Raw genomic sequence first — 19,798 nt, 5'->3', positions numbered from 1 at the left:
ATAAAATTCTTCCAGGAAATATTCTTCGTATAAAAAATTCACAAAATGGTTTCGATAAATAAAAACAAAAAGATCGAAAAAATCAACCAATCAGTTGTCTGATAGTACGAAAGTATCAACCAATCAGCTGTCTCATAGGTGAAGGAAGAGATACAAAATATACGGAAACGACGAAATGTCTCTTTTGGAAAAAAGCAAAAAGCCCTAACTCGAACATTTTCGGTGCCGTCAAGATAAATTTTTTATTAACGAAACCATCTACCAAACCGAGATTGATACCTTTATTTGGACGAGAAACACAACCTTGAACGAAATACTTATCTACATTTAACAGATGGGAACTAAATTTTCGTTTTCGTCTTGCGCTTCCCTGGTATATAGAGTTTAAAGGTACGCACACACTATAGCAAAACTGCTTCGCTCATGTATATTCGCTTCGCAATAAGAAAAAGACATAAGCTAAATTGAAAATCATAATTTAGTGCAATATTTTGACGCCACGACCTACAAAAGTACAAAATCAATTAGAAAATACATAGACCTTTTCATAAATTACGTTACGAACATCATATGCCTCGTTTCGAAATTATTGTCATGGTGATTAACTCCCAGTGGATATTTTATCAAAAATACTTTCTAGATTCATAAAAAAATCATTTTATGTCTCAAGGGACGTAATCACCATGGCAATTGTTTGAATACGAGGCAAGTGATATTCATGACGTAATTTATGAAAAAGGTCTATCAACACCTATATATTAATTCCAATACAAAAAGACTGAACATAACAGAATTTACAAAAAAATACAAAAAAATTATAAAAGTGTCACAAAAATTCTAAATTTTTCCTGTAAAATTCATTCGTAGTACACTCTGTGCGCATGGTCTGTTTGATGAAAAATATTGCCGTACGGAAACCTCTGCGATGACGTTTGATTTATAAATAGCAACACTTTCCTCATAGTCTCCCCCCTCTCACACCATCACAGCGGTTGGTTTGGAAAATCTTAAATCAGAAAATACAATGACAACAGACCCTATACGGCAATGAATTTTGAAATTAGCCGTAGATATCGGGTCTGTGTACAGACTAGTTTATTCTGTATTGGTCAGAATTTATAAATTATATTTAATTTCAATTTTCTAAGTGGTTTAGATGTGCTTATGAATGTTTGATATATTCTTAATATAAATTTGATCTAAAGTGGAAACAAATTAAAGAAATATGATTAAACGAGAACAAATTTGTACGATTTTATAAATCAAGTATTTTGCTTTAAATTATTCGTTGGATAAAACTCAATACCGTATATGTTCAAATTTCTGTAAGAAACATTTCGCTTTAAGAACTGCGACCATCTTTAAGAACTAGTATTTTCGCACATTGGCTTGAAGTCTGTCCTTTCCGACAGTTTCATTATATAAAGAGCTTTTCATTTACGAGAAATCTCGGGAAAAATATTTAGGACTCGAGTTTAGCGATCTGGTCTATATAAAAAAAAATGCGTTAAGCCAGATAAAAAGATAGCCTAAAACACCAAAAAACATTCAAACATTTCAAATTTTAAATATTTAATTTCAGAAACTCTACATTCCCAATACGATCACCAACAATCAGATGAACTCCATCTGAATCGCCATATCCTGCCATAGAAATGACTGATGAACGACACGAGAACAAACCAATCTGTGAATGACAATCAACAACAAAATTTCAGTTCATTTTTCGGACTACAGAACCTTTAGAACTAGGAATAATAATATTTCAAATTTCCTTACTGCTTCTAGAATCCAGATTGCAGATGAGATGGAGTTTCTATAAGATACTTTAATAATTGGTCATTTGAACTAATAAAAATGACGTGTTCTTTAGAAAAAGTAAAAAAATTGTTTTATTACTGGTTAACGACCAACCAAACCAAATCTAATAAGAGCTTGTAAAAACTCCATTTCGTCCCCATATTTATGGTAGTAATAGATAATTACAGTGTCATAAAAATCTGCTCTTCTACACAAATTTTGCGCCCTTCTTGGCTACGCTACTGCCGAAGGTTTGAGTTAAACTCTTAATACCTCTAGCCATTGACAAAACATTTTAAACATGAGATTTATTAACAAACCTGGTGAATGTGTTCAAGATTCCGGTTCGCATTACTCGCATATTTCCAAACTTTAATTGTTGCATCTTTTGATGATGTCACGATGACGTCATCATAAATGAGAATCCCGGTCACGGCACTATCGTGGATCTGAAATACAAAACAAAGGAGATGCTACTAATTAGAAGGTCTTTGACAAACGGAGTTCTAGGTAATATCCGATTGGCTCGATTGTCGTTCCACTGAATTCATAGCGTGCACTCCCCCAGAAGAATAGTGGGGGGGGGAGAGGCTCGGTGTTTTGGGTCGAAAATTTCCAGGTGGGATTTGGAAATTTTCAGGTTTTATGTGGGAGAAACAAGTTAAGGTGGGTAAATTTTGTATCATATAAATAATTCCTTTACTATAAACCTTTCTCCTTTTTATTATCATACTGTAAGAATTTTTATTTCGTTCATCGAATTAGTATAATTTTTCGTGGGGATAGCATTTTTAGCTGGGATCTGGGAGTCTGGGAGTTTTAGAGTTAGGTGGGACCTGAATTTTAAGGTGGGACCTGGAACCCCCTTGCACACTATGGAATTCATTTCTTCTTTGAATTAAGTTCCATTATAAAGGACTCCTTTTCATAAAATAATTTTCAAGAATTTTTTTCCCCCGGGAACAACTTACATTGTTTCTAATTTTTAACGAATTTGCACGAGAAGTGAAACACAATCGAGCGTGAGGAAAGTCTGAAAAAAATGGCCAAAATATCGTCCCCAGTGGAAAATTATTGTCCAATTTTTGTTCCCCACTGAAAATAATCAAATAAACCAATCCTCAAGGCAAAATATTCAATATTTTTTCCCATCCCCACTGAGTTTTCTGACTTGAAAACAAAAGAATTGAAATCCCCAGCCATAAAATGAGTTTCAGTCTGTTAGTTTTATCCCCAATGGCTGAAAAATCCCACCGGGTCTGCGAGAAGGGGCGTGTTTCCATAATGGAAATATTACATAACTATAGGCTGTTCACTATCATCTGGATAATCATTTGAAAAACTTTTCTTTACTCTATCAAAGCCACTGAACTTTTTATATAATATATAAAGGTCAGTGATCAAAGCCAATGTAAAAAAAAATGTTTGTAAAAACAATTATTCAACAAACCTTTCTTGATGAATTGCACAGGTCTTCCATTTCAAGATCACGTTCATAAAGCTCATCTTGTTTTTTGATTTCTTCATCCGTTCGTCCCCAGTCCCCATCATCTATAGGGTTGGGCGGGCCCCAGTCATCTTCCACTGGGCCTACAGGCGTTAGTGAAAAGAGTATTTTTCAGAGAAATCTGTGTGTATGGAGGCAAACTTTTTTTAACTGTTGTCTAATCAAATAAATGGAATCACAAGAAATTCGAGTGATAAGGAGTCCGTTGCAGCGGACCTTCAATTTACGCAATCAAGCAAATTCCTTTCCCAATAGACGATATCGGCTTAACGTGAAAACCCAGGTTTGATCCCGAATATTGCCCACAATGCTTTGTGCGGAAAAAATTTCAGCGTGAACTTTTTTTCGCGCAAAGCATTGTGGGCAATATACGGGGATCAAATCTGAGTTTTCACGTTAAGCCGATATCGTCTATTCACGCATTCACACGATGTTTTTTCGCAATTCAAGCAATTTTTGTTCAAGCAAAGTTTTCCAATTCAATTTTCACACATTCACGCAAGTGAAAAAGCCCATTCACGCATTCACGCAAACCGCCGGGGGCCCAATAAGGAACCAAATTATAACCGCTTCACGATGAAATATATCTACAACTGCATTGCGGGCATCAGTATGGTAATAATAATGATAATTATCAGTTAGTTCTCGATACACTGTTGTCTATACATAAATATCAAAATATGTAAATTATTTGTATAAGAAACTTTAATGGAAACTCACCTCTATCCCACTCATCAGCATCTGAACTTGGCGGACTATACAAACGCCCACCACGACCTCGACCTCGACCTCTTCCAAATCCGCCTCTACCACGACGCCCACCACGCCCTCCATAAGAGCCGTTAAAATCGACATTTTCAACACGTTCTTTTCGTCGAGATTGTGAAGGCTCGTTTAGAATATCCTGTTGAGTTTTTTTCGACATTTCAGTGTCAGATGTGACCTTGAGTGAAATACATCCACTCTCTTGACCAGTATAGATCAAATAATACCCATCATTTTGCAAACATGCCGATGAAAATGCAGCATCTGTTGATTGGTGGTCTCTATCTCTGTCAACGAAGATTGTCTGTGGATTATGAAAATATTCGACCTAAAAAAAAATTCAAACGAATGACATCTTATAATTTCAAATCGTCAAAACATCACACATCTAGACTGAAAAAAAAAACAACGTACAATCAAGGCCTAAAATCTTATAACAGCTCGGATGTTGCATTTCTAGTCGCATTTCTAGCCTTACCTACCTTCACTTCTTTAGGAAGGGCTAGATGGAGTGCTTTTGGTTGAAAAAGTGTCGCACGTGCCATCACGTGACATTACAAAAAGCGAGATAAGCTAAGTTTCGTGGACCCCGTTAAAACAAGCAAAAAACTGTCTAAAAGTCCTAGATTATTGGGGCGTCGGCAAAATTAATCGACTCTATCTTACCAGCATTCGGTCCATTTGTTTGATCAATATTTGAGGTGAGAATACCAAACTTCTGTTGAAACTAGTTGCCAGGATGTTATTGTGTAGAGGCTGCATCTGAGTGATTTTGTCAAAGTCACCCTCCGTGTGCGGAGAACTAACGCACAGTTCTCTTGTTTTGGACCTGGTGAAAAAAGAAGTACAAGATCGTCACGTTTTTTTATAATAACAAACTATATAAGAGCGTGAGGCTTCAATGGCCGAAATATTAATTATAAGTAAGGCGAAAATAAAAAAATGTAGTGTTTCCGGAATGCGGGTGAAGGAAAAAACTCAAAAAGTTAAGAACATCCGAAGGCTTCAAACATTTTGAATGTTCTTATAAAAAAATGTATACGCAAATCATAATATAGTGACTAAACCCTATAAATTATTAAGCATTCACTAAATTTCCTAAGAGCAGTTGAGCATGAAAATTTTACTATTTCTTATAAAGGAATCGCGTAACTTATGGATTTTATAAGATCTTTAGACTGGAGTCGTTTATAATACGTATAATACAGTAGTATAGGCATTATATGGTAATACGATTATTGTTACGGGATTTAGTTTGTATAAGGCTAAAATTCCCTTCATTACTTTTTGCTTTATTTCTACTATGTCTGAATTAGTCATCTAGCTTGCTACACTATAAGATCTTAGACTTACAATGTATTCCCATTGATGGTGAAGATGTACAACTGTCTTGTGGTGCAGACGAAAACCAAACTCCCTTGCGTCGCCATACTCAACACTGGACAGTTTGCACGGGTATAAAATTCACAATGATCCGTGTTATCGGTCGACAGCCATTCCATACGACCGCTACTCGTGCCAAAGTAAACACGCTTACCATCAGGTCTAAACGCAAGGGTGGTTACTGGTGACAAATCAGGTGTTACGTATGTCATGGTTAGCTCATTCTTGATGTAATGGTTGATACGCCCATCCCGCCCTGCTGTAGCAATGGTGTCATTATTGTGAAGGGCGATGGAAGTGACTTCACCTGAATGGGCAGGTCCGTTATCTTCTTCTTTTGAGAGCTGAAGAACGAACGGATGAAAATTATATAGGTTTTTAGCATTTCGGATAGGGGGGGGGCAATTAGGTATAGCCTTAGGCGAGAATCGTATTTCCAATTTAGGACTTGAAGCCACTTATTTCCTATATAAATTACGCGGCCAGCTTGGTTTTCATTGAAAAGGCTGGATTGGAAGTAACATTTTACCGGCAAAATTTGAAAAATGTAAAATGAGAAAAATAAAGGAAGTGCAAGATTCTAACAGTCATTCAAAACAGGCACAAATTTAAGGCTTAGCTTTTCCTTGCTTGAGAAAGGTTCAAGATTCGCTTCTTGTCTTCAATGGGGGGGGACCTAATCCCATTACAGTAGCTCCACATTCTACTCTAAAGGACAGCAGCAAAATACTTTCGTTGTAACCAGGATCTAACTTAACTTTTAGAAGAAACCTTACAAGGCAAGTAAAAAGCAAAAGGCTTGCAGCCATAATGAGAACTCCCTAGCGGTCACACTCTAATCTTTCAAGAAGCCTGGTCAAGAGGTCCATCTTTTAAAAAATTGATTGAAAAGAAATTAAAGTGGAGTCTCCATAACTCAAACTCTCACGGGGAACGCAGATTTGTTCGAGTAATTGAGTAATGGAAACGTTGTCGTGTTTATAAGGCTTTGGTGCCTCTGAAGGGATCCAGAACATGCTCGAGTTTAAGGAGACATTCTATAGTTACGGAGACTTTACTGTACAAAAAACATAACAAACCTTGAAATCCCAGACTTTGATGGTCTCGTCCAAACTACCACTGATCAGTTCTCCATTAGATCCTTGTTTCACTTCACTGACAACGTTGGAATGACCGTATAGTGCGTTCAACAAGTCCGGCTATGAGGAAATAGATAGGGAGAATATTTCAATACAAATTTGTGGTCTGGTCTGGTATCTCCACGGGCTCACAGGTGAGCCATTTGGAGTGGAGGGTTCAATATTTTGGGGGAAAAATGATACCCAAAAACAGTTTTTAAGTTAAGATTTGATTTGGTCAGTTTAAAGTTGGTTCAATGTACATAAGTATGGTCTGCAAAAAAAGTGAGGCCCGCCCCCCCCCTCACTCTGTACCAGAATGTATCTAACGTATAACATAGTTTATCCGGCATCAGTAAGATTCTCGCGATTCCATTGGTCGAAAGACATCACGTGGAGGTGGGATATAAACCGTATCTGTCTTCCTCGCATTCGATTGAGAAAAAAAAGAAGACATTGCATATTGACGAATGCGCTTTCGAATGTTTTGGTCAAAATTCGAATGTTTTGTTTTGAAAAGACAGAAAGAATAAAAAAAGGGTAAATCAGTGATTGAGAATGTTTGTGCCAAACTCGGCAAGCCTCGCCACCAATACGGTTTTTACTGACCCTGTATATCCCGTATCCCACCTCGAGAAGACCGTGTAACTAATAGTAGTACTCCAAAGAAAGAATTTTGATATTTCTCCCCTTAATTTCAAACCCATTCATTCTTGTCCATCCACCCTAAAACATCGCTTTGAAATGTCACTCCCAAACTCCCAAAGATGGGATGAGAGATCAGCGTAGTTTACTAATGCAAGGGTAGGGGGGACCACATTGTGATATCAAAAAGCATTGTGATGCCAAAAAGACCCTTCATCCACCTAATTGAATTTCCACCAAAATCTATTCACAAACAAAAACATAATTAAATAAAATCAGTTTTCTCGATAACCGATCAAAAATTGGAACAAAATAAATGGTAATTGGTAGAGTCATTTCGTCATTAATATTTTAGACCCTTTCTTTACTCATTTTGCACCTACCTTGAAAGTTTAGAAAGTGACTTGGATCACGAGATTTACGTTTGTATGAAAACATCCTCCACCTTGCCCTATTTTTTTATGGAAGAAGAATCTCTCGAAACGTTATAGTCAAACATGAATCTCGTGATCTGAGCCACGATTGACTTCCACTGTGACTCAAACTTAAATAAATTTTATTTCAATTACCTCATCGGGGAAAAAAATGTCGGAGTTTTATTTAGTCGGGGTTTTTTTCTTAGGGGAAAAATTTCGTCACCTAGAGGCATTTTCATCACTTTTTTCCGACGAAATTTACGATTTAGTCACTTTTACCCAACTAAATTGTCCAAATAAAATGGTTTCCTTCACTAGCTCGAAAAAAGATCTTGTAATTCGACGTTTAAAGCACTAATTTTGGTTAATAAAGAGGTGAAAAATTTAGATTTAAATTTTGGTCGGGGATAAAAAAATCTGGTAAAAGTTATGGTCGGGGATAAAAAAATCGGGTAAAAGTTTTGGTCGGGTGATAAAATATCGGGGAAAAAATTCGTCGGAGGAAAATTTCGTCACCCCCTCAAAATTTTCGTCACTTTCCCCCGACATTTTTTTCCCCGATATGGTACTTTAAAGCAGCCCCCCCCGGAAGATTAATCTTTACAACCTAATTTTTACAACCCAACTTTTACGACTTTCTGTTATCATTTTATTCCTATGTTAATAGTGTTAATTATATACTCCCGATGGGATTTTGTGTGTACATTGAGAAATTTTTTCGAAGTAGAAGGGGCGTAGAAGTTAATCATTTTACATTTGATAATCCTTCGGGTGAAACTGACAGTAATGTATTTTTTTACTTGTTGACAACTAAATGTTTAATTCTAAACTCAAACTTATTAAGATTACCTTGAAAGGTCTCCAAGATTGTGTGGTACCATCATCACTGGCTGTGAACAATAGAATATCTTGGAGATTCTTTGGTGTTTTGGCTCGAACACGTTGCTGAATGGAAGTCAAGTCTTTGGTGCGTGTTGACCATGCAGTACCTTAAAGTTAAATGAGACGAATTTATTAGTGAGTATTTATATCTTTGTAAGCTTTAGTTTAGACGGCCAACTTTCTGCTCTGCAAATTCTAATTGTTAGAGAAGGCAAAGCGTGGGCAGAAAAGATGGTAGTTAAAATCTTTGCTCGATTAAAGATTGAAAAAATCATTGCATTAGCGTCAAGTGTTAGAGGATATACCCTGAACATTAAGATTTGTTACCTTACTTGAGACGGTTTACACTTCCTGAAAAGTTGTCAGAATTAACCTTCTCGACGTTTAATCTGCAGACTTTCTTTCTGGTCGTTTCCAATTTTAACTACTCCTAGATTAACCCTAAACTTAATCGTTCATGACAGTCGTAATCAATAAAATCGATCATAGATTTAAATCGATAGCTAATCGATATTCACAATTTTTTGACCTCGATTAGCTATCGATTGCTATCAATCCAATCGCTGTCATCGATATTTAATCGATGGATGTTTTGTATCGATTATCAATCGATATCATCGATACTGTAAGGTAATCGATATTGATCGATAGTTCGTCGATAACAATCGACAGTTCGTCGATAACAATATATAGTTCGTCGATAACAATCGATAGCTCATCGATAGATAATCGATAAAAGTCGATACCGCAAGGTAATCGATATTAATCGATATCTCATCGAAAATAATCTATTGCTAATCGATTTCAATAGTTAGCTAATCGATCGATTATCGATATTCGCAATTATTTTTACCTCGATTAGCTATAATCGATGAGCGATTTTATTGACTGTCTTGATAGTGTTCTGGGAGCATTCATTTTAAAGAATTTTCAAAAATTCACCTTGTTCTTCGTCCTCAATGCTGACACCAGGAGCCCACAAATCTGCAGAATTGATCCTTGTTTTGTGTGGTTGGAATGTTGTTATCTCTACACCATTCTGATTCCATACTTTGACGTGACCATCCGCACTGCTGGATACTACACAACCAAACTAAGTACGAAAAAGAATGAAAATTCAATAAGTTTTAAAGTAGTTTACTGAAAAATTGATTCCTTTTCTCCAAAGTTTTAAGCTCCGAGCTCATTTTCGATTGGCTTGTATGTGACCTAAACCGTAAGTCGTTTAAAGGTTTTGTTTTTGTATAAGAGTGGTATCGTTTGCTAACTCATCAATTTTTATTCACAAGCTTTTTCACATTGAATTGACACTAATGTGGAGCAAGATTGGTCAGAAAGAGGAAAAGAAAAACATTTTTTTGCTCATATCAGCATAATATAACAATAGGCAGACACTTTCCTAATATGAAATATGTGTCTGATATAAAAAGGGAATACTTATGTAAAAATATAACATTTAAGAAAACAAGTAAGTAAGTGATCTAACTTCGATAAGAAACAAACTCCGACCCCCATTAGTATTCAGAACAACTTTTGTTAATTTTACTGAATCGTCGCAGTACTTTCAAAATCAAATTCTAAGAGGTTTGGGCAGGACTTTTGGAAAAGAGACATCTATAGTTGATCGATTTTTTATTTTTCATAATCTTCGAAAAATCCATCTCATACCCAGGCTACTCTGTACCAGAGTGTATCTCACGGATAGAAGTCGTCTTTTTGTAAATATCGGGTCTGTTTACGGACAATTCATGATATGCAATGACTTCACGAAATTATGCAATTTTTCTGTTTTTCTTTCACCCAATACGTCACTTTTTCTATTGTTTAAGTAAAGTATTGGGTGGAAAATCTCAGAAGACTCTCCAGTGGTGCATATCATGAACACCCAGAATCACTTGTACCATACTTTTTATTTACCGATGGGCGTTGGTATAATCGGAATCATAAAAAAGGGATTGGGTTCGACTTTGCCAAATGATTTCAACAGGCCATATTTTAGAAAGGCAGGGCAGCGTCCGTTGGTGGCCAAAAAGAGCACTTTTTCTAGTGTTTTTCCACTAAAAAGGCTGTTTTTACCAAAATTGTAGTGAGTTCAGGAGGGGCAGCGTCCAATAACCGGACGCTAAAAGGGCATAAAAAATGGCCTATTTAATACCTTGTACTTGACATCATTTATAGTAGTAGTGTGACCAATGAAGGTGCTTCGTTCTTTCAACTTCGACATTTCATCTTTATTTTCAATCAACACTTTTGTATTCCATAGTTTCAACTTGAAATCGTTTGACCCCGTCACGACGTACGTGCCGACGTCAGACCAACAACACGCCGTAATGCCGTCACCGTGAGCGTTATGAACCACACAGAGTGATGTGAAGTTAGTTAAATCCCAAATGAAGAGAGCCTAAAAGAGAGAAACCCGAAATGAGTTTGCATCATTTTCAGTCGTTAGTAAGCTCCATTGGTTTGAGATTGGTTGCTAAGGTAAGCTTTGTCGTTTGTCAGAAATAAGCCCATAAACACAAAGAAACATAGATTCTTTACTGAAGTTTGTATGAGCCACCAAATTGTAGCAAGAAAATTAAAACATCTACTTTAAGTTTTGAGGTTTTCGCAACTTTAGCGTTCTTTCGCTAAAGTTTATGCCAGCTAAGAAGGAAAGCGGAAAATTCGCGAAAGTTATTTCCATTAAAAATAGAGATTTTTAGAAAATCGTTTTGTTCAGTAAACTTTGTTCAAAACTAAAATCCGCAAAATATAACGATTTTTCGGTCTCCCGAAACTTTCTGCCCTTAAAGTAGATCCCCATCTTTCGTTAGAGAGGGTTTTCCATCGAATGGAAATTTTGGGTTGGCATGAATAGGGACTAACTTACCCTATCATGACCACACGATATAGCTTTAGTTTCACATGGTGATAAATCACAACCAGTCACAATCCCTGTGTGACCATGTAGAGTGGCCACACTGCTTTCTTGTTGTGGTTGTTGTCCTCTGTTGCCACGGTGACCAACCGCTTCAAAGGAAATGGCGTTCCAGACGCGAAGACTGCAATCTTTTGAAGATGAGATGATGTAACTAAGTGAATAGAAAAAGAAAAAAATTAGCGATCCAAATATTTAAACCCTTAGCTAAATTCTCATAGATCTGGATAAAATACATACTAAAAACCATTAAACACATTTATTACTATTTCTTCTTCGGCGTTATCTCAGCGCAGATTTTGATTATTCTAAATGCCGGTCTCCACTATTGCGATCGCACTTTTTCGAGCAAAGCTATCACGCTATTGGTCAAAAGAAAAATTAAGCAATTCCATTGTCGCGATCTGACGTAACGGTTGAAAAAAGTTGAAATGTGTTCAATTTTTTTTTCGAGCGTGCGCTACATTTTTATGACGTAATCTTTTTTCCAAGCAAAAAGGATTGAAGCCAAAAGGTGCAATTGCAACGCGCGCAAGTAGAGACCGGACTTTAAGGCCACTGCTCCGTAAAAGAATCTGCCATAATTTGTGGACAGCTACACCATACTCTTCAAAAGGACTGATTCATTTGTCTTCCAAGAAAAAGAGTGATAAATAAAACCAAGTAATCGAGACTCACGCTTCTTTGGCTCGTACACACGTGACACCGTTGGTATGGCCCTCAAGAAGTCGTGCTTGTTTGTGATCTCGGCCTTTCAGCGCCCATTGAATAATCTTGTAATCATCTGATGCTGTGACCAAATCTTTTTTGTATTCAGAACTGTCCGATCTAAAGGGAATATACAAAAAGTCTTAATACGGATTCATAGTTGGGCGCCGACAACCTGAGCTTGGTGTCCTTTCCGACTAAAGCAAAAAATGACTTCTAAAATTATACAGAAAGTAGACATTTTTATAAATTACGTCACGAACGTCACTTGCCTCGTTTTGAAATTATTGCCATGGTGATTAACTCCCAGCGGATTTTATTAAAACTACTTTCTATTCATAAAAAAATCATTTAATGTCTCAAGGGACATAATCACCATGGTAATTGTTAGAGTACGGCAAGCGATGTTCGTGACGTAATTTATGAAAAGGCCTAGGGTATTATTACAGCCATCAGAAATCGAACGAGGGGAATTTAAGTTTAGGTATCAAATTAGTTTCTTCTCAAAATGTTTTTCTGCAAATTGAATATAAAATAAATGGTATCGCGACAAGTTTTGTAAAGAACAGGAAGCTTTTTGGTGTATTCAACCATTTTCAATGCTGAAAAGTTTTTGAATTCAGTTTCATCGCAAATTTTAGAAGATTATATTTCAAATTCTGATCAAAGACTACAAATAAATAATCGAATTCCTTATATATTGGTCAAAGAATGAAATAATAAATAATTACCTCAAGAAGCACATAGAGCGTACACTTGACGAATGAGCTTTCCATGTTGAAATCAATCTTTCGTGCCCTGCTACATGATACCTCGATCCCTTGTTTCGGTACACGGACACTTTTCCACTGTTGTAACCAATGGCAACAAGATGGTCGCTAACACAAACAGAAAGCGCGTATTCGTTATGTTGTTTGCTGACGTCAGTATTTCCGTCATCCTCATCCATGTCGTCTATTTGTCGCTCAGGACAACCAAGGGTTCCGGACCAAATCTAAAAAGGTCAAAAAAATTTGTATATCGTCATAAATTCTTATGTTATAGTAGACCATTAAAGATCTCTTTCTATGCTCGCCATTTCTCATTTCCTACGATGTACGATGTACAAATAAAAAAGTATTTCCGAAGTTTATATTGAGTTGCTTCTCCGTTGGTAAATGGCCGAACGGTCTAAGGTTCCATCCATACAGCCGGACTAATTTGTCATGAATTTGTCATAAAAACAATGAAAAGACTGTTCAAAAGTCCTTCTTTACTGAGCCATCCACGTAAAATATCGACTCTGTCAAATTCCTAGCTTCTCTTATAAAAGGATATCATTTTTTGTTGAGCTATATGTTGATGGAGTTACAGTCGCCTCTCTCTAATTCGATCTTCAATAGACTAACACTTTTCTTAGAACTAGGGAAAATTCGAATTATAGAGAGTATTTTGAACCCCTTTCCAATTTAGGGGACCAATGTTTCAGTTCTAATTACAGAAAGATTCGAATTAGAGAATTCGAATTAGAGAAAATAAAATTAGAGAGAGTCAAATTTACGTAAAAGATGACGAAAATTTCAACCGAAGCAGTGGCTTCATTTGCTGTTTTTACACTTTAAAGTGTTCGACTCCGTCAAAGATATCTTTAGGAACCAACTAAAGGAAACCCAGAGAAAAACTTTAGTTTACCTTGATACTAGAATCATCGCTGGCTCCAAACAGCTGTAATCCATCAGTCGAGAAAGATATATGTCGGACGTGGTGTTTCAATTCGGACAGTTGTCCAATCTACGATGGAAAGATAATTCATGCAAAATTCATACGAGGTGTTTTAAACGAAAGCAATAGACCTTATCGGAGTTTTTGATTTTTCTAAAAAAGCGATGCATTGTGGGATTGTTTCGAGTGTATTACAATAGAATTCCCTTGAGGAATTCCTAAGAGATTTCTATTGTAATACACTCGAAAGAATCCAACAATGCATCGTTTTTTAGAAAAATCAAAAACTCCAATAAGGTCTATTCAAAGAAGCGAAGGGCGAATGGTCAGGGTGCCAGCGCCTGACACCAGGGGATCCCGATTCGAATTCCTGCTCCTTCCAATGTTCCGTTCAGTTCAGTTCAAAGATAGCCGAACCGTCAATCGAAAGAGTATCAAAAAACTTCTAGATTGCTGGTCTATCCACGTAAAATATCGACTCTATCAATCTAAATCTCATGCGAGTTAACCCAAATCAATTCAAATATGATAAAGCTCTAGTTTAGACGGCCCACTTTTTGCCCTGCCTATTCTAATTGTGAATTAAAGAGGGCATAAAGTGGGCTGTCTAAAGTCGATGCATAGCCCTCTTTTGACGTCAATGCAATGTCTTCTTCAAACCTTTCCAAGCAAAGATTTTAACAACCAACTTTGTGCCCTCTTTCTGCCTACTCTAACAATTAGAATAGGCAGGGCAGAAAGTCGGCCGTCTAAACTAGAGCAAAGTGACGGTATATGGTGAAGCAACTGTCCATCGAGATGGGTGTACAATTGCCCTAAAGTGTTAATTTTTATGACATTTTCATTTATGGCCTATCCAACCAGTTTTTCTCAATTTCATTCATAAAGGCAAAGAGGTGATTTTCTGATTGATACATCAACATTATCATGACAATAGCTTTTCGACAGACGTTAAAGGTTTTATTTTTACATAAGTGTTCCCGTTTCATATCAGACAGTGTCTGTCTATTGTTATATTGTGCTGATATAAGCAAAAAAATGTTTTTTCTTTTCCTCTTTCTGATCAGTCTTGCTCCACATCCGTGTCAATCCAATGTGAAAATGCTTGCGACTTAAAATTGGTGAGCAAGCAAGCGAAATCACTCTTATTTAAAAACAAAACCTTTAAGACACGACAACTCACCATAGCTCCACTCTGGGTGGACCACAACAACAATTCACCATTCAAACCGGAGGACGCTAAATAAGATCCGTTGGGAGAATAAGCCAATGCTCTGACGGAACTCTTATGTCCTTTGTTGTAGCTCTGTAAAGTGTAATAAGAAGAAAACCATCAATCTCTCTACGTAGAAAGATTTTGTAGATACCTTTTAAGGGTATGTCGGGATATAAATAAGTCAGGAAAACATATGGTCACATGGGGAGATTCTCTAGTCACTTTCTTTTTTCCAAAAAAAAAACAAGGCTCTAATTTTGACTGTAAAATGAGTGTAAGATAATCAAATACAGTTCTGAAAATTATTTGACCCATCACCCTTGGGACAAAAATCTTCTATGACCGTATATGGTCAAAACCGAGCTAAATGTCATAAAAAGAATTCAAACGATACTCACTGCAATTTTCTTGTTTTCCAAGATATTCCAGATGACAATACATTTATTCCAACCTCCTAACGCTGCATGTTTATCTTCCGTATCCATGGCAACGCAATTCAACGGGCTATCGAGCCCAGCTAAAAAACCGGCAGCCGAGCCGTCATTAACGTTCCATAAGCGAGCCGTCTTGTCTAATGATACGGTGACGAGAAGTTTACCGTCTCTTGTGACAACGCATCCAGTTACTGGTTCTCTGTGATCGCTCAGTGAATGTAATCTGAAAGCCGGAAAGACAAAGTTTTTTTGGAAATGGTCAACCTTTGAATCAAGTTTGAAGTTCGACTTTACCAGTGTCTATTGAATTCAAATGTTTGAAGTCATTATGAACACCCCCTTCTCACAGACCCGGTGGGATTTTTCCAGCCAGTGGGGTGAAAATAACGGACCTAAACTCGACGGGTATTGATATTCCCAATATTTCGTTGTTACTAAAAGTGGTAACACAGGGTAACACATGGTAACAGGGGGTAACACTAGGGTAACAGGGGGTAACACATGGGTAACAGGGGTAACACTAGGGTAACAGGGTAACAGTTTGAAAATGGTGGCTCTGAGGGGTCGATAATTTGAAAATTGACTTAACCAATGTTATTGGTGAATACAATGATAGAATGAATGATGCTGGTCAATGCAATGATGGAATCGATGTTGCTGGTGAATGCAATGATGGTGTTACTGGTGAATGCAATGATGGAATCAATGGTGCTGGTGAATGTAATGCTGGAATCAATGGTGCTGGTGAATTCAATGTTGGAATCAATGGTGCAGGTGACTGAAATGATGGAATCGATGTTGCTGGTGAATGCAATGATGGTGTTACTGGTGAATGCAATGATGGAATCAATGGTGCTGGTGAATGTAATGCTGGAATCAATGGTGCTGGTGAATTCAATGTTGGAATCAATGGTGCAGGTGACTGAAATGATGGAATCGATGTTGCTGGTGAATGCAATGATGGTGTTACTGGTGAATGCAACGATGGAATCAATGGTGCTGGTGAATGTAATGCTGGAATCAATGGTGCAGGTGACTTCAATGTTGGAATCGATGTTGCTGGTGAATGCAATGATGGTGTTACTGGTGAATGCAATGATGGAATCAATGGTGCTGGTGAATGCAATGGTGGAATCAATGGTGCTGGTGAATGCAATGGTGGAATCAATAGTGCAGGTGACTGAAAAGATGGAATCGATGTTACTGGTGAATGCAATGATGGTTACTGGTGAATGCAATGATGGAATCAATAGTGCTGGTATCTGTAGGTGGAATCAATTGTGCTGGTGAATGCAATGGTGGAATCAATGGTGCAGAGGGCTTAAATAATGGAATCGATGTTGCTGGTGAATGCAATGATGATGTTACTGCTGAATGTAAATTCACCAGTAACATCGATTCCATCATTTCAGTCACCTGCACTATTGATTCCACCATTGCATTCACCAGCACCATTGATTCCATCATTGTATTCACCAGTAACACCATCATTGCATTCACCAGTAACATCGATTCCATCATTTCAGTCACCTGCACTATTGATTCCACCATTGCATTCACCAGCACCATTGATTACAGCATTACATTTACCAGCACCATTGATTCCATCATTACATTCACCAGTGACACCATCATTGCATTCACCAGTAACATCGATTCCATCATTTCAGTCACCTGCACTATTGATTCCACCATTGCATTCCCCAGCACCATTGATTCCATCATTGCATTCCCCAGTAACACCATCATTGCATTCACCAGCAACATCGATTCCATCATTGCATTGACCAGCATCATTCATTCTATCATTGTATTCACCAACAACATTGGTTAAGTCAATTTTCAAATTTCCGACCCCTCAGAGCCACCATTTTCAAACTGTTACCCTGTTACCCTAGTGTTACCCCTGTTACCCATGTGTTACCCATGTGTTACCCCCTGTTACCCTAGTGTTACCCCCTGTTACCATGTGTTACCCTGTGTTACCACTTTTAGTAACAACGCAATATTTTTATGGTTGGGGACTTCAATTACATTGTTTTAGGACAAAAATAATCAGCGGGGTGGAAAAAATAGCACAATATTTTGCAGTGAGGATTTGCTAATCTGATTATTTTCAGCGGGGACAAAAATTGGTGTATAATTTTCCACCGGGGACGATATTCTGGCTAATTTTTCCAGTGGGAAGGGTTCCCTGTGGGTCTGTGAGAAGGGGGTGTTTATGATATTACATTGCCATATTCACGGTTACAGGAAATTAAAATAGTTGTCGATACAAATAATTAATAGCGTTATTTGATCATACTAAGATCGAACCAAACCCCCTTATGCATCACGGTCGATTAAAAAAATTACTGAATACAGTAAATTCACAACCATGAACCATGAAACAGGCAAGTCACAAAAACGATTATTCTAGTATTCTCAATGTTTAGTCACTAACCTGTGTCCAGTGTTCAAATCCCAAATGGAAATGTTAGAGTCAGTGGATGCTGAACAGAGCTTATCCCCTGCGTAACAGCAAGCGGTAATGGCGCCCGAATGACCCGAAAACGAATGTATCTCCTAAAAATATGAAGAAATCACATGAGCGCAAAAAAAGACAGTGTATATATACATAAGTCTAGCATTTTACTTGGATAAATTAGAAAACGTTACAGGGTTGCCACGGGTAGGAAACTTTCAAAATTCCAGACTTTTGCCCAAAAACCTCAATTTTTCCAGATATTTTTGCTTAAAATCGCCAAATTTTTCCAGACTTTAGGTAAAAAACACCAATATTTTCCAGACTTTTTTATAAGTGACAAAGTATATACAAGTAAAAAAACGTGCAAAAACCAAAATTCTAAGGTTGTCTTTAACAAAGATAATTGTTGTTTATATATAAGACTGAAAAATCTATTTTGAGAATTTTTCCAGACTTTTTCCAGACAGGTACGCTATTTCCAGACTTTTACTAAATTCTAGACATTTTCGGCAGACGTGGCAACCCTGCGTTATAAGACTTCTTTGATTCAAAATAAGAAAACTGTGGGTTGGTCTAAAAAGCAGGGTAGCCAATGGGGTAGCCAATTGGGCTAGGTTATGGGGTACCTCTTTTTGCCTAAACTTTTGAAATCTGAAACCTGTTTTCATGTGGAAATAACTATACAACATCTTGTTAATGATTCCATGTAATAAAATTTAAGATTCCTTTCGAATTTCAGCCACAATAGCCTTTTTTCCAAAGGTACTGAACTTTGTTACTTCTCAAGAGACCTGGCGCCATTTTGTCTTCCTTCTTGGCTTCGTTTGAAAATTTACAGACCCGAATAAAAAATATATATATACAAAACAGTTTTTAATATTTTAGATTTAGATTTTATTTATGTTTTTAATTGTTATTTCCGTGAAGCTGTAATTCGATGATAATAGCTTTGGAATCGCCTTTGGGCCATATGATCTCTAATCTTGTCATATCTTAACAATCCTTTGCTATTGAATCTATTGTTTAATTTATATCATGATTAGATGTTTCAAACAATTAATTCCTTTCAAAATTTTTTAATATTGCAGCTTATAATAGGTACAAAAAGTCTTTTGAAATAGCTCTATTATAATGAAGCGCTATTTCTTACTCCTCGTGCATTAACACGTGGTAATTTATATCTTTGTTTATCTTTGTAATCATACATGATCAATCTAAGTATCAATCAGATTCGTGCTCCCTGGTCAGTAAAATGTGGTTCTATGCATTCATTTTCGGTATTTCTATTCTGGTCTGTATAATATTTAGGTACCCCACAACCTAGCCCAATTGGCTACCCCAATTGGCTACCCTGCTTTTTAGACCAACCCGAAAACTGTAGGTGGAATAATTTCAAAATAGAATTTCTAGAGAGCAAAAAAAATTACGTTATATAAACATCCTAGTAAATCAAGCTTCCTTTGTGTCTTCCTTTGTATCTTTTATCATACGAAGGGATTATAAGAAATCGAACAAGTGATACTTTTATGGACCTACCTGGTTATAAATTTAACACATATAATTGATATATACGTTAAAAAATCATTCAGAACACAAATAGTGACGATCTATTAAAATTAGTCGTTTGTTTCTTATAAAAAAAAAACGTTTAGAAACCAAAATTTCATGATCGTGGAATATTCTTTCATATTCAAGACTTCGTGAGCAAAAAACATCGATCTCATCAAAGAATTGAGTAATTTGACTAAGAACATTGATGTATGCTTATTAAAAGTGATTCTTATAGATAAACATGCGTTTTTTGAGCCAACAAATTTTTTTTGCAAAAATCTGCTT

At 36.8% G+C, this 19,798-nt stretch overlaps 1 protein-coding gene across 1 annotated transcript in view; it reads right to left on the bottom strand.

Moving 5' to 3' along the window:
- Nucleotides 1-1,409: 1,409 nt before the first annotated feature.
- The window catches only part of LOC136821368 (telomerase protein component 1-like), a 64,681-nt gene continuing 46,292 nt past the window's right edge, over nt 1,410-19,798 (bottom strand). Inside the window, exons 31-47 of the mRNA XM_067077603.1 lie at nt 17,939-18,060; nt 15,460-15,718; nt 15,029-15,151; nt 13,816-13,914; nt 12,876-13,138; nt 12,115-12,264; nt 11,389-11,590; nt 10,672-10,917; nt 9,459-9,609; nt 8,484-8,623; nt 6,535-6,654; nt 5,426-5,799; nt 4,739-4,901; nt 4,028-4,400; nt 3,251-3,390; nt 2,121-2,249; nt 1,410-1,687 (exon numbers count right to left, since the gene is read on the bottom strand). Coding sequence (XP_066933704.1) covers nt 1,565-1,687; nt 2,121-2,249; nt 3,251-3,390; nt 4,028-4,400; nt 4,739-4,901; nt 5,426-5,799; nt 6,535-6,654; nt 8,484-8,623; nt 9,459-9,609; nt 10,672-10,917; nt 11,389-11,590; nt 12,115-12,264; nt 12,876-13,138; nt 13,816-13,914; nt 15,029-15,151; nt 15,460-15,718; nt 17,939-18,060 — 3,177 coding nt within the window. The 3' untranslated portion in view covers nt 1,410-1,564. The remainder of the gene's footprint in view (nt 1,688-2,120; nt 2,250-3,250; nt 3,391-4,027; nt 4,401-4,738; nt 4,902-5,425; nt 5,800-6,534; nt 6,655-8,483; nt 8,624-9,458; nt 9,610-10,671; nt 10,918-11,388; nt 11,591-12,114; nt 12,265-12,875; nt 13,139-13,815; nt 13,915-15,028; nt 15,152-15,459; nt 15,719-17,938; nt 18,061-19,798) is intronic.

The sequence above is a fragment of the Clytia hemisphaerica genome, unplaced genomic scaffold, assembly GCF_902728285.1.
Source record: "Clytia hemisphaerica strain Z4C2 unplaced genomic scaffold, Clytia hemisphaerica genome assembly, whole genome shotgun sequence".
Lineage (NCBI taxonomy): Eukaryota > Metazoa > Cnidaria > Hydrozoa > Leptothecata > Clytiidae > Clytia > Clytia hemisphaerica.
Note: the sequence above shows the minus strand (reverse complement) of the source record. Positions and strands in the feature narration are given on the sequence as shown.